Source organism: Leucopleurus acutus (genome assembly GCF_964270905.1).
Source record: "Leucopleurus acutus genome assembly, chromosome: 1".
In the NCBI taxonomy this organism is placed as follows: Eukaryota; Metazoa; Chordata; class Mammalia; order Artiodactyla; family Delphinidae; genus Leucopleurus; species Leucopleurus acutus.
In genome coordinates, this window is record NC_139142.1 from 35613450 (window position 1) to 35629691 (window position 16242).

The 16242-nt window shown below is 35.2% G+C and overlaps 1 protein-coding gene across 1 annotated transcript in view; it reads right to left on the reverse strand.

Annotated features, from left to right (window-relative positions):
• The window catches only part of FUT8 (fucosyltransferase 8), a 320447-nt gene that overhangs the window by 48599 nt on the left and 255606 nt on the right, over positions 1-16242 (reverse strand). The window contains exon 8 of the mRNA XM_082833611.1: positions 10083-10320. Within this exon, the coding sequence (XP_082689737.1) occupies positions 10083-10320 (238 nt within the window). The remainder of the gene's footprint in view (positions 1-10082; positions 10321-16242) is intronic.

A 16242-nucleotide genomic window follows, 5' to 3' on the forward strand; every position in this document is an offset into this window, starting at 1 on the left:
ATAAAGCACTGTCAAATACAGTATCACTTTGAATCCCCATAACGACTCTGTAAGGTACATAGAACAGGTATTATGAAAGGTTGTGGGATACTAGTTAAGAGTCACACAACTAATACCTTCTGATTTCATGTCAATGACATTGATCTGTCCTTGTAGACTATCCCTTTCCTCTTTCTTTAAAGGCCCAGCTTATGCTCCCAATGATGCCTTTAATACCTTCAGCCAGAAACAGTTTCTCTATCTTCTGATGACCCACAAAATTCTATACCTCTCTTATGACACGTAACATATCCTATCTTTGTTACAATTATAGATCAGTGTGTCTTAATACACTCAGTGTAAGTTCCTGAAGGGCAGGGACTGGGTCTTATTTATCTTTCTATTCCCCACAGCAACTAGAAACACTCAAATTTTTACATGATGACTAGTGCACTTCCCTGCTTATGTGGGTGATCCACATATGTATAATTCCACTAAAGACCATAGCCTATTATTACTTCCTATTCCATAGAATTAGCCTATAATTTATATAAACCTGAGGAAGAGAGATAAGGAAATTCTAGATTTATATCATACCCAGAGCTCTGGCATATAAAACCAACCAAAAGGGCTAGGAGGCATTCTTAACTTTCTTTAGCATTTCAACAATTACCTTAATTATAGAATCATTCTAAACTTGAATGTGATCTACAGATTATAAACAAGTAAGACTCTTACCAAAATGCAACCAAATGATTGCATTTTGAAGAGAATATGAGAGAGAGAGAGAGAGAGAGAGAGAGAGAGAGAGAGAGAGAGAGAGAGAGAGGTAGGGTGGAGTGGGGAGAGATCAATGAACCAGGAGACTACTAGCTCATATGAGAATAAAAGATTCTTTACTTTATGAAAGAATTTCCTTTGGAATTCTTTTTTTATTCTTATCTCTATTTTTATTAAATAGATGCAGTGAAATTGAGATCATAGGTAAGAGGGATTTGCACATTATAAAATACCGTCAAATGTTATACAGTTTGCATAATGACAATCTATACAGAAGTTTTAATAATGTCAATAATATTATCTGACATTTATTGAGTACTCAGTTTATGTCAGGTACTCTTCTATGTGTCTGACATGCATTTATCTCATTTAATACTCCCAGTAAGTCTATGAAGGAAGTACTATTATTATTCCTATTTTACTTAAAAAAAATTTTTTTATTGGAGTATAGTTGATTTACTATGTTGTGTCAGTTTCAGGTGTACAGCAAAGTGAATCAGTTATACATATACATATATCCACTCTTTTTTTTAGATTCTTTTCCCATACAGGCCATTACAGAGTATTGAGTAGAGTTCGCTGTGCTATACAGCAGGTTCTTATTAGTTATCTATTTCATATATAGTAGTGTGTATATGTCAGTCCCAATCTCCCCCACTGCCATCCCTTGGTAACTATAAGTTTGTTTTCTACCTCTGTGACTCTACTTCTGTTTTGTAAATAAGTTCATTTGTACTCTTTTTTTTTAAAATTCTTTACATCAGGGGTCCCCAGACCGATACCAGTCTGGGACGTGTTGGGACCCGGGCTACACAGCAGGAGGTGAGCAGTGGATGAGTGAGCGAAGCTTCATCTGTATTTACAGCCGCTCCCCATCACTTGCATTACCACCTGAGCTCTGCCTCCTGTCAGATCAGCGGCAGCGCTACATTCTCATAGGAGCACGAACTCTACTGTGAATTGCACATGCGAGGGATCTAGGCTGTACGCTCCTTATGAGAATCTAATGCCTGATGATCTGAGGTGGAGTTGAGGCGGTGATGCTAGCGCTGGGGAGCAGCTGCAAATACAGATTATCATTAGCAGAGAGGTTTGACTGCACAGAGACCATAATAAATCAACTGCTTGCAGACTCGTCTCAAAACCCTATCAGTGAGTGAAAAGAAGTTCAGGGCTCCCACTGATTCTGCATTATGGTGAGTTGTATAATTATTTCATTATATATCACAATGTAATAATAATAGAAATAAAGTGCACAATAAATGTAATGCACTTGAATCACCTCGAAACCATCTCCCCCACCACGCAGTCCATGGAAAAACTGTCTTCCACGAAACTGGTCCCTGGTGCCAAACAGGCTGGGGACCGCTGCTTTACAGAGTTCCACTAGAATGTTTAAAACCTGACTTAATTTATAATAATTCAATTTACAGCAAATCTTTAAGAACACATAACATAAAAGGTGTATCAGTACTTACAAAAACACTGGTAATTTCTGAGACAGGTATCAAGGTCATGTGGCCCAGACATTCCCACAGGAAATCCAGAGCACCTGGATTCTATTTCTAGTAGCCTTGGATAGGTTCTAAATAGACTTAAGAGGATATTTCAGAAACTTTTCCAATGAAACTGTTTTCACTCCACAATGACTCTGATGCTAATTATGTACTGCTACTTCCTAAATCATGTCTCTTTTAATCTCTGAACTCATTCTGCCAGATCTTTGTCTAAAAAGAGCAGGATATATTGCTAAAGAAAATTCATTCTTATTGATAGACTATTTTCTTAAAAAAACAAAATCTACAATTTAGTAAAAGTGCCTCACACAGCTTGCAGGGTAATAGTTTCAGATTTGGACCAGGATGCAGAAGAGGTGGGTTTTCTTTCTTTCTTTTATTACATTTATTGTGCTCTGGTCAAGTGTTTGACATTGTGTAAATAATCCAGAAGACCTAGGTCCTGCTACCATCTGGAGTCTCCTTCAAGATAAAATAAATAGCTAAAAATCTGAACACAGAATAGTACTTCTTAAAGTTTTCCTCCAAAATGCTCCCAACAGCAGAGGAGGGTAAACTTATAGTACTGAGGATATGAAGGCTGCACTAAACCTATGGGCTGAAGTCTGATGTTTCATCAAAATTTTCATTTTACACCATTATATAACCTGTTTGTTTTATTATCTGAAAATGATTTAGCTTACATATTAGCAAATAAAACTGATAGTCCAGAAGAATGTACCATGTTTATCCTGGCAGTTTGCAAACCTCTGACTCACTTTCCCCCGGTTTACTCATAACTCGAAAGGAAAAGCATTTGTAGGATAAATACGGAAATAAACATCTATGGTTGTGTTTAAGATGTGTGGGTACTCCGGGCAAAACTGTTGTGTGGACGAAGCTTCAGCTCCCTATTCCCATACTGTGTAACTATAATTGAGATACCATAGATATCTTCCTCTCTCCTGAAGTGGGAAGCTGAAGATAAAGGAGCTATCATAGTGAAAGGTAGTTTGAGTTCTTCTGAGACACACATATATTCTAACTGGTATTTTACATTCCTGAAACAAAAATCTTCCTTTCTTTTATGGACCACGAACAGCAAAACGAGTCTTATATAGGCTGAAATCAAAGTCTTTACGTACCTGCAATGATATGTGTTTAGGTCAGTAATTCTCAAAAGAGTAAGGTGTAGGGCAGAGAGACCTATTAGAAACTTGAAGCTGGGATAGCGAGCTTTTCATCTACGCATGGTACCAATGCTGTCTTCAAATCTTCTCCCTGAACCACCACCCCTTCCCCACAAACACAGCCAGTTTTAAAATCACTAACTATAGTGAGCTACTGTTATAAGTGGGAGTATACCTTCTATCTCAGGTGTGTTGGTATAGAAAAGAATATTAAGGTAGCTGCAGAGAGACTCTCTGACTGGTTCAGAATTTTACTATGATTAAACGGTGGGTTTATTAAGCACAGAGATATTTTAGCACTTAGAGGTTATTCTCAGAGGTTATTTAATTTTACTGTGATTAAATGGTAGGTTTATTAAGCACAGAGATTTTAGCACTTAGAGGTTATTCTCAGAAGTTATTTCTCCTCTCTGGATCTCTTTCAATTTTTCCATGTAACTTTATAATTTTAAAAGGGAAAACTGTCTATGACGCTCTTATAAAGGCCTAGTTTTCATCTTAGAGAAAAAGGATAACTTTTCTATTGTTACAGATTATAATCTAATAATGTATTCTATTATTATGTTTTTGTTTTAAAATTTGGGGACCAAACATAGACAGTGAAAATAACCTGTATGTGAAAATCATCTTAATACCTTTTATAGCCCTTAATCATTTTCCCTTGTGATTATAGCCCTATAAAAGTGGATAGGGAGATAGGTACTGAGTATCATGAGCTTTCTTAGGATGAAACTGAGGTTCAGAAGCTATAATTAACTGTTGAAGTTCAGAAAGCTAAAAACAACAGAACTAAGATCAGACATGGGTAAACTCAGAGACCAGTATCCTTTCCTCTTCCTCATATTACCTAAACAGGGAAATAAAGACATTTTTGCAGCACAAGAAATCTAAAATATTATGTGTACTTAATTCATGTTTCTACTAATCAATCACCAAAGGCTGAAAATACTATTACTGTAAAAAATACTACATAGAAGTGTGTCCATAGCCTATCCTAATAGGTATGTCTATAGATTATCAACCATATTATTAGTTTATCAATCAGTTCATCTGAGATAGGCCATTATTAAGGATACAAGCTTGTTAGATTATTTAGATGACTCCAATAGACATCTGAGTAGTTTTGTAAATGTTACAAATACTAGTTTCACAGGAAAAAGTTAAAGTATAATTTAATTTGTGTTCAGCTTGTTAAAGATTTTCCTTTTGACCTTAGTGAGATATTTGCTTAAACGAGAGAACTAACATATGATCCAGCAATCCCATCTCTGAGTAATACACCCAAAGGAAATGAAATCACTATCTTGAAGAGATATCTGCACCCCCATGTTCACTGCAGCATATTTACAATAACCCAACTCAAGCATCCACTGATGGATGAAAGGATAAAGAAAATATTATATATATATACACACACAATGCAATATTATTCAGCCATGAGAAAGAAAGAAATCCTGCCATTTGCGACCACATGTCTAGGCCTTGAGGATATTACACTAAGTAAAGTAAGTCAGTCAGAGAAACACATGCACTGTATGATCTCCCTTGTATGTGGAATCTAAAAAAACAAACTCATAGGAACAGAGAACAGATTGGTGGTTGCCAAAGGTGAAAAGAGGTGGGGTGGGGGTGGGGAAGGTAGAGGGGAAAAGGGTGACAGTGGTCAAAAGATACAGGCTTCCAATAAAAGGGCATATAAGCTCTGAGTATGTAACATACAGCATGGTGACTACAGTTAACGATACTGTATTGTATATTTGAAGGTGACTAAGAGAGTAAATCTTAAAAGTTCTCATTACAAGAAAAAAAGTTTGTAACCATGTGAGGTGATGGATGTTAACTTATGACAGTAATCTTTTTGCAGTATATACATACCAAATCATTATGTTGTATACCTTAAACTAATACAATGTTTATATGTCAATTATATCTCAATAAAATTGGAAAAAATTGCTTAACCAACGTGGAAGACTAAATTACCTTCCTATTCTCTCTATAAAAAATGGTAATGCAAAATTGTTATCATACGGAGATTACCCAAATTTTAAATAAAATGCAGGAAAAACAGCATTACAGAAGTGCTTTAGGCAGTTAATAAAAATATAATGTTTTTTTCTGGAGTATATGAGTTTGTGGTATTTGTCAGCTTTCAAAACTTTACTGAGTGAACGCTAAAAAATATTAAAAATGAAAATTTTAATTAAAGAGTTATGGCTCCTAGATGACACCAAGAGCCAACTGAAAGCAATCTGGCTTCTAACTTTGCCCAATCTCCGAAGCAAAAGCAAAACAAAGAGCTCTGACACCTGAATTAAAACCTGGGTTTTAGGGAGGAACACAATCATAAAACCATCCAAACGGAAACCCTATAAGTAACACGTGTTTTCAAAATGAAACATAAGTCTCTCAGTATTCAAACTTTACAATGAACTATTTCTAGTTTCCCCAATGACTTGATGTTCTCTTGCCTCTTTTCACATGTTGTGCCCAATGACAGAAAATTCTTCTATCATATCTCTACCTGGCTGACTCCCACTCATACTTTGGGTCTTAGCTTAAAAATCACTTCCTCCAGAAGAATCCCAAATACATGTTAGATATGTGCTTCAGAGTACTATGGACTTACCCATATCACAATACATTTTAATTGTTCATTCAAGTTGTCTACCTTTCCCCCTAGGCTGCCCCTGACAGCATGTAGTCCAGCATGGTGCCTAGCACATAGCAAGTACTTCTATTAAATTACTTCTAGTTTAAGGTTGCCTCCATGTAAGGATGCCAACTAAAACTCTTTGACCAAAACCTTTTTTTCAAATGAGGTATGGAGAGAAGGTAACCATCCAATTTAGGTAATTAAATACAGCAAGTGGCAATCTACTTACACATGCACTTAAATCAGACACCTCTAGGGCATTAAATTTTATCATATTTACAAACAGTTTCTTACTAGTCATTATTTTCATTTAAAAGAAAGCTTTTCAATTAGATTTATCAAATTAAGTAATTCAGTTCAATTTATGACAATCAAATACAAGAGAAGGAAATGAAAACACCCAAATGGTTTAACTGCTAATCTGAATAAATGTGCAATTTTTAGAATGGAAAAAATAGTGGAGAACTGAGTTTAAAGAGCTGAGGTGCCCTATTGCTAAATCATTTATTCAAGAGTATTTTTCTAGCAACTAGAAAAGCATCTTGGAAGCTGGTCGCCATACATAGCCTAAAACAGTCAAAATACTTTTAAAAACAAATCAATTTTTGTTGAAAGATACTTCAAACTATTAAATACCAATATTCCCATTCTGAATTATCATAAGGAATCTAGTTGGAAGAATCGGGTCTATGAACATGTAGTTAGTTCAGGTTTAGGAAACATTTTGCGATACAGAAGAATAACTGATCATTTTATCAACAACTTTAGAACAGACAGGACATCTATAGGTGACAGGGAAACGTTATTACTAACTGGAAGCATAATTTCTAATATTTTGCTTCACTAAACCAAATTATACTACAAAGGATACGGTTTCATACACAAATATAAAAAAATGAAGGAGAAAAAAGGAACTCAACTTACACCAAGGCATGATTTGGCTATTCAAATGATCAAATGTGCATACTAATTCCTGTATTGGTGACAGATTTGAACAGAAATCACTAACTTCCACCTGTAAGCACATCATGTCAAGTGTGTATGAACAATAATAATCTCATGGCAGTGGTGCCAAGGGAAATATCCCAAGGTTCTTTGTACAAGTCAGAACAATAACAGATTTAGTTGATTTATGGCTAACTGAAGGATTAATGTTATGAAATTTCATTCTGATTCCTCTGATTCTAGAAATAGGTTAGTTTCTCCAAAAGGTACACATATAGATAATATACATAAACAGATATAGAAGTGGATGGCAACCATACTTCTCAAAAAAATGAAAGTATTCTAAGTTCAAACATAAACTTCTTCCTTCTTTTAGATATAAGATTAGCATCTAAATTATTTTAGTTATAATGAGTTCTGCAAGAATACTGAAAATAACTGCTAGTTTAATTAACTAAAGGTGTCCAATAGGCACAGTTTAATTCATTAGCATGGAGAAAAATATATGATTTTATATAATACCTGCAGTTATAAAGGAAGTATCTATTTAATTAAAATTATAATTCTATGCTGCCATGATAAAATGATTTCTTTGATCAAGGACGGCAAATGACTAAGAAGAAAATACCACTGGTAACTCTTCAGTACCTAAAATTATATGAAAGATTTGGAAAAAGTTACAGAATAGGGGGAGGAAAGAGGACAGAGATATTAAATTCGTCATCTTATTTAGTTCCCAAACATTCAGGACAGTTTCTAATCGTTATTCTGCTAAGTAAGGTGTTTGACATGAGCTTACTAGGAAAGACTTAGACTGGATGTAGGTAGAGTGAATGTACTAACCAGAATTCTCTCATTTGTAAGCTGTGTGATCCTGGAAAAGCCACTTAGTATCTACCAGGCCTCAAGATTCCACATAAATAAAGGAAGGACAATTTCTAGAACCTGTTTAATTGTAATGTCAAGAAATTCTGAATGCTTCAAATTCAAGCCATTGTTAATCTTCATGTTCTGTAGTTGTCACTACAGACTACAAGATGTATGAGGAAGGCTTACAATCAAACAAACCAAGTACCTAGTTGTAACATATAGGCATGGCCAACCTACACACTGAATTTGACAAGTCTAGTAAGGCTAACCTTTTACTTTTTTATTAACTGACTGCTACTCAGAAAGCTGCCTCTCCCTAGAAACAGTGAAACATAAGAACTTTGTCCTACGCCGGCTATATGCTTCCACAATCAAAGAAACTTGAAACTGAACTAAGTTCACAAAATGAAAAAGTTAGCCACAGTGAGACTGACAGAGTTGCTTTTCCTGTATCTTCCTAACCTTGACATCTAATCTGTACCAGCTATAAACTACAGACCAGTCAATGGAAGAGGTAACCTCAAAACTAAAACTCAGGTAGGTTCTAGATGAAGAGGTTCACTTTAAAATTTGAAGTGAGCTACAAAGAAAAACATATGTTGATATACCGAATAAGGTTCCTAAATAATCCTACGGAAAACAAAACTCATATCACAAGATAATACTTTAAATCCATATAGCACATTTTACAGAGCAACTTAAAGCATTTTATAGAAATTACCCAATTGACTTTCTTGACACTTCTGTGAAGTCAAGTATTACCTGTATTTTCCAAAGAAGGCAAAAAGAAACAAAGGAACTAAAGTTACATACTTTGCCAATGACATAGCTCTCCATTGCACATCTAGGGTTTTAACTTGTGACAAAAGGTGCTCAGCTCCATAAGAAATTACATTAACTGAAATGCCTCAGCGTTTTAAAAATACTGGACTTCTCACAAGAAGTGAGTGCAGAGATAGTGTACTGACTTACTTAGCATTTCACCTGGTCAGTTCAGTATCTGCCACACTGTCGGCACTCAATGAATAAGGGCTACTAAAGATAGCTAACAATTACTAGAGCTCATATATCAGGTACTGTGCTAAGTGCACTATACATATTAGTTCATTTAATCCTACCAACAACTCAAAGAGGTAAGTAAATTATTACTTTTCATTTTACTGATGAGGAAATGAAGGCCTAGGTTAAGTAACTTGCCCAAGATTACAAAATGATACAGCAAAGATTTTAACAAAGGTAGTCCAACTTGGGACCTTGTTTAAAGATCGTCGTTGTAGAAAGAACAAGAGACTAGCAGTAAGAAACTCTATCTATACTCTATTCCCTGTTTCACCAAGTCCTTGGAGAGAAGAGAAATTTCTTGCTAATCTTTGTATCTCTTCTCAGGCCTAGCATGGTACCTTAATCACATTATTCCTCATTAAATGTTTCCTGGATAAAATTAAAATCACATGAACAAATTAGGCTTCATTGTCCTCAACTGTCAAATGGAGATAAAGGTACCTGCACTGTCTGCCTAAGTAGTTCTCATAGTGTGGTCCCTGGACCTGGAAACTTTGTCAGAAATGCAAGTATCAGGCCCCACCCCAGGCCTATTGAATCAGAAAATAGTATTTTCTGACTCAAGGTGATTCTCACACATGCTGAAGTTTGAGAACCACCAGTCTACCTTAAAGGATAATTTGGAGGATCAAATGAGTAAAATAATGTGAAAGCACCCAAAAAAGTGGAAGTATATCATCATCATAATCATTAAAAGAGTAAATTATGTTCCTTGAAAAAACTTAGTGATTTTGCTAGATCCAGATAAAAATGAACATCAGAAATGAAATTATCATGAGGGAATTCCCTGGTGGTCCAATGGTTAGGACTTTGCACTTTCACTGCAGGGGGCATGGGTTTGATCCCTGGTCGGGGAACTAAAATCCCCACATGCTGCGTGGCACAGCAATTAAAAAAAAAAAAAAAAAAAAAAAGAAGGAAGAAATTGATCATGAAACATTTTGCGAATAAAAATTATTATTCCAGATTTTATCTGGATAATGTATAGCACTCACTGGATGCAGAGAAAAAGACGACTGTAAGCCATAAGGTTGTACGTAGGAATCTGATAACTTGGTTATGCAGTGGTTCAACACAGAGAGATGACAAACTACACAGGCTTCTTACCTGACCAGTGTCCAGTGGAGATGCCAGATCTGTCTGTGCAGGTCTCACTTACAGGTCTAAACACAGTTTCCCATCCCCCAGTAGCATAGCGCCAATTGTGAGATTCCAAGATGAGTGTTCTCTGGGTGCCATATGCAATCATGAAGCAGTAGACCACATGATGGAGCTGACAGCCATAGCCACAGCCTTTGTTGATATTACACACTAGTTTCTTGGCTTTGCTGCAGTCCTTGGGATTCTGTCAGTAAGGAAGAGAAACAAAGGTGAAGATTGGCTGTACTGAGAGGTTAACTTCTCTTTATAGGTGACAAATGTCAAAAATCATATAATAAGCCAGGACTAATCCAGTATATCTTATTAATTAAGCAAGGAATTCAGCTTTAAATTATATTTCAAAGAATCCACTGAAGATTTTATGTGCATACTTACGGAGATGGCAGTGAAAAACAACAGTTACTTTGGAAACATCACTAAACAAACATGAAATTAAGCAGTTACGTTTTAAAAAATATTCTTTCACTTCTCTATCACTCAGAACATGCAAGTATGATCTTCTCTGAACTCAGAGTTGCACACACTGAAATCTTTATAAAAGAAGCAAAATAGTTCGCTTATTCCAGGTGCAGTTCAGCATTGAGATTATTACCTTCACGGATGAAACAAATCATCTTAAAAGAAAAACTATAATTTAACTAATAATTCCAACTATTCCAGAATTCGAGATGTCACCAACAAAATGTACTTCTTCATTATGGAAGTAAAGCCACTGAGTAAAAGGATATCTGAGTTCAACAATTAAAAAATATCAGTCATGGGACTTTTTCACAAAACCAATATTGATGATACCAGTAATTTTTAAAATAAAATGTAGAGCATGTTTTATATTGGATGTATTGAGAATGTGCTACGCCAATGTTTAATCAGGAGATCCATTTTTCTATTTACATGTTTTGTTATAAGATGAATAGCAAGTGGTTAAAACATTTAATATTATCTAACAGTGGGTGCAATGGGGTTAACCAAACATGAAAAATTCTTTTTTCCCATTCTAAAGTTTCAATTCCACTGTAATTTGTATGGGCTGTTGCTAAATATCCCTAGGCATCTTAGTTCTTCAAATAAAAATTTGTTTTGACAAGGACTCCTTAGCCTGAGAAATTTTTCAAGCTGTTCTGTCTGCAAGGGAAGAGAAAGGATGGGTACCTTCAGGAACAGAATCTTTTCTTCCACATAGCAAGAAGCAAGGTAATCAGTTCTCAATTTATATGAGGCTTTAATAAAGCAGTTGCCAAACCACAAATCTACAACTATTTTCTAGGGATATCATCTGCTCCGTAAAGTAGAGCCTTAGAAACAAAAGCTAGGATGGTAAGGTTATAAAATGATTCTGAAAGAAACGCTGCAAAACGAAAATGCCACACACCGTTACTTTCAGAAGAAGTATCTTTCGTACTCAGGTGTGCCACTGCAGGCTGGTCCTTTCAGATCAAAGCAGAACCTATACCATCAAGAGCCTTCTGAAGAGTTAGAGCCCTTATGAACCCAAGAGAGCCCGGATAAAATTCAGCAAGACGTGGTCAATACTGTTTCCTCAATCAAGTACTAGAGTTGCTGAATTCTCTTCACTTGAGACTTTGAACTCATGGCAGGCTCCTAAGGCAATAAAGATGCCCACTCAGGTGCTACAGCCACAAAAGAGTTAAGGAGAACAGAGGGGGTGTGATGTTGGGAGACCAATTTATCATTTACTTTCTTCTAATATTATACAAGGATCTGGGAATATAGAATATTCAAAGCTTTATTATTAATTCAATAGTTCAGAGAGAAAAGAATATCGACATTTGTCAGATTTTTCATGAACTGTAAGAAATACAGCACTTTGAATATCTCTAAAATTCATATGAATGAAAATGTCCTTCATATATTTTTCAATAAACATTTCCTTTTACAGCTACTTTTAGATGTACAGAATTATTGCAGAGTTAGTACAGAGATCCCATATACCTCACAACCAGTTTCCCATATTATTATATCTTATATTAGTCTTCACATTTTTTAAAGGAAAAAAGAGTAAAGGAACATAATAACTGAAACAGATGACCTTTAAGTTTTCAAACTGTAGATTTTTTACTTAAAAGAAGACACATCTGCATGAAAAAAAAATACATCTACTGTGTTTCTTGAGAGTTTAATTAGAACCCAGTGTTTCGAGCACAAGAACTGAGGACTAAGAGAAAGAAGAGGGTAATTTATGATATGAAGCGTAATTCAAGAGTCTTAATGTGTCTCAAAGTAAGCTGAAGAGAGAATATATTAAATCATTCTGTTATGTATTGATAACACAGAGAACGGGGAAAAAAATCTATTATGTATGGTTCTGGAATGAGAAAGGTCTACATAGACAAGGTAACCAATGGAAGAGTCTAAGGCAGGAAGTGATAAGAGAAAATGAATGGCTGTTTGGAATGATAACAGTTAAACAAAACACTGAAAAAGCTCAGCGCCACAGCCCGATTTCTTACTGAAATAATAGTTAAAAGTCTGCAAAATTCAAAGGATCTTGCTCATAAAAGATTCAGAAATAGGAGAGAGACAGCGAGAAACAGAAAAAGTATATGTGTTTCTAACACAAGATTAGGCTCGTCAGAACAAAGATCTAGAAAAAACAAGCAGATATATAAAAGGTAAACAAAGCAACAACTCAGATGGATAGGGATTTACTCTGATGGAAAGGAACCTTACAGAAAACCCCTTATCTGACCTAAGTTTTTGTTATCCGCCACTGTTATGAAGCAGCAACAAGTAAGAGATTTATGGGAGTCTATAAAAGGGAAACAGAGCCATTGTTATACATACATACATGCATATATATAATCCTCAAATTTCTTACCAAATAGACTTTGTCAATTACCACTGATCCTGGTTTTATACTTTTCTGTTGATGTCTGCAAAAAGCTTGAAGGTTTGTCTCATCCATAAGCAATAATATAGAGAAGGGCCTCACTAAAAGAAGCTTTACTTTAATCATGTTATCACTTTAACAGGGTAGCTATTTCTGAATAGCTGTTTTTCATTTGCTTCTTGTGTGCCTAATCACTCTCTTGTATATTTCTCTACCAGTAACGCCAAAATGCAGGCAGATAGTTTTGTTCTATGTTATATTGCTTTATCTCTTTCCCCTCCCTCCCGTCTTATGGTACTCCTTCCACTCATCTCTCTCTCTCTCTCAGACACACACACACACACACTTGAAATATGATACACTCCAAGCAGATTTAGGCTCACTAGGAAGCACTTCTTATTCGTGAGTGGGAGATGGGGAAATACAGATTGAAAATGCTACCCTGTAAGTCCCCTGGGAGAGCGTCCTACTTCTCCGTCCTTCTGCCTTGAGTATCACTCACTGATCAAGTATAGGCGAATGTTTGTTCATTTAATAAATATTTATTAAGCACTTAACTTATACAAGGAAACTTGGGAGATGACAATCCAATAGAATAAGAGATTATATACATAAATAACTACAATAGACAATTTAAATGTTTTAAGACCATGGTAAACAAGGAATTAAGGAATGGAAGAGGAAAAAAAAGTCACTTTCAGCTGGACTGGAAAGGGCTATGAATAAAACCGCATTTAAAATAAATCTTTAAGATATAATTTATCGTGTTTATGAAACGCTAAGTAAATGTACTTTTTCCATTATTCAATGGAGGCCTATATTGCAAAGAATAATTGTGAAGGGCAAGGTAAAATTACTTTATAAACTCTACATATTATATTTATAACGTAGGATTTTTGTATACAGGGCCTTCTTAAAGTCAGACTCATCAATAGGCACATGCATTCTTGCTTCTTTCGATGACGATGTTATTTAAGCTTTAGAATAGGAGGCAAATTTGTCAAAATTACCTAAGACAACGTGTTCTAGTTGAAGAACTGCAGAGGTTTAAGATACAATTTTTTTTCTAAGTCAAGCTCTGTTATGAATTCAATTGTGTGATTCTGCTTCAATTTGGTAATTTAAAATTGAGATAAAAATTACCTCCCTCCATAACCTCTTCCTGCTCACCCATCCTTCCATCTCAGAGACACTATGAGGCTAAAATACATGCTATATGCTCAAAACTAATTCAAACATACTTCTCATTTATCCTCATAATCTCAAGAGACATTACTTCACACTGGATAAATGAACTACTTTTTTGCATTTAGTGCTACAAGGTGGCCCAATCATGGGCCCTTGTAAGCTAACAATGTTATGTAACATTTTTACAGTTATAATTCTGCAGCAAAGCTGTCACCATAGGACATATAAGAAACAAGGACTTAAGATAAAATGGGGTTCTTCTGTATTCAGTTTCCTTTTGTTCAGCTCTTTAAAAAAATTTTAACACTATCTGAGGCATTTCTTATGATGCTGTTAGTTTCCAAGAATGACCCTATCTCAACAGAACTGAAAACTATACTTGCTCTCACTGTCCTATAAGTCAACATTGGGAAGTATATTTAAATCAATATTCCTCTAACTAACACAGTATATTAAAGGAAGCAGCAGCTCTTAAACCTAAATGATTAGTAATTCGCTAAAGGCACCATCAAAATGCTAAAATATCTATTTTACTTTGGTTACAAATATGAAAATAGTCTCTCTTGGATATATTTCAAATAAGGAAGCCAGTTTAATTTCTACTTTGCTAAAAAAGAATAATTTGGAATCAACTAGTAAACCACAAGCATTATTATATTACTTAGGCACTGCTAGGATTTAGAGGTTTCTACTTCCTTCACTTAGTAAATTAGTAGTAATTGTGAATTAATGATATAATATTACAAAATATAGTACTGATTCCATGGCTTTTAAATTAAATCACAGATAAAGCCTTTTGCCAGGACTATCTAGATTTTCCATACAAATTAAAGCCTCTTCAGAGGAAAATTTTCCAGCCGCAATGTAATTTCCCTCACTTATCTGCCCAGTTACTACAGACCAAAACACTGCAGAAAAAGCCTAAATCAACAACAAATAGAAAGCATTTAGTCAATATAAACTGGATATAATATCTCCAGGCGTCTCTTGCAAAGAAAAAATGCTCAATAACAATTAGTTCAGAAGAACTGCATGTACAGAGACAAAGGTGATGTCAAATCCATTGTCACAAAAATACACTAATTGGTGGCAAGCCAAAATTTAGAATTCAGGTCTCTTAATCCATTGCCCAGTGCTTTTATCCGCCCCCCGCCCCCCATGATGTCTTCAATACAAGATGCAGCAAGAAACACAGGCTCAGAGCACTTACCTGGTCATTGTTTCCCCAGATTTATGGATGTATCCTTGACAAATAAAAATTGATTATATTTAAGGTGTACGGCATGATGTTTAAAAATATGTAAACACTGAAATGATCACCACCATCGAGCTAATTAACATATCTATCATCTCACACAGTTACGATTTATTTTTTGGTGGGGAGAGCAGTTAAGATCAACTCTCTTAGCAAATTTCAAGTATACAATACAGTATTAATAACAACAGTCACCATGCTGCACATTAGTTCTCTAGAACTTATTCAATCCACATAACTGAACCTTCGTACCATTTGATCAACATCTCCCCCTTTCCCCCACCTTCCTGACCCTGATAACTACTGTTCTGCTCTCTGCTTTTATAAATTTTTTAGATTGCACATATAAGTGAGATCATGCAGTATTTGTCTTTTTTGTGTCTTATTTCATGTAACATAATGTCCTCCAGGCTCATCCATGTTGTTGTAAATAGCAGGATTTTCTCTTTTGTTATGGCCGAATAACATTCCATTGCTGTTTGTACACACACACACACATTTTCTTTATCCATTCATCCACTGATAGAACCATAAGTTGTTTCCATATCTTGGCTATACTGAATAATGCTGCAATGAACATGCGGGTGCAGATATCTCTTTGAGATACTGATTTCATCTCCTTCAGATAACATACTCAAAAGTGGGATTGCTGGAATCATATGGTAGTTTTATTTTTAATTTTTTGAGGAACCTCTATATTGTTTTCCATAATGGCCATACCAATTTACATTTCCACCAACAAGAATGGGGACAAAGGTTTCCCTTTTTCCACATCCTCCACAACACTTATTATCTTTTGCCTTTTTTGATAATAG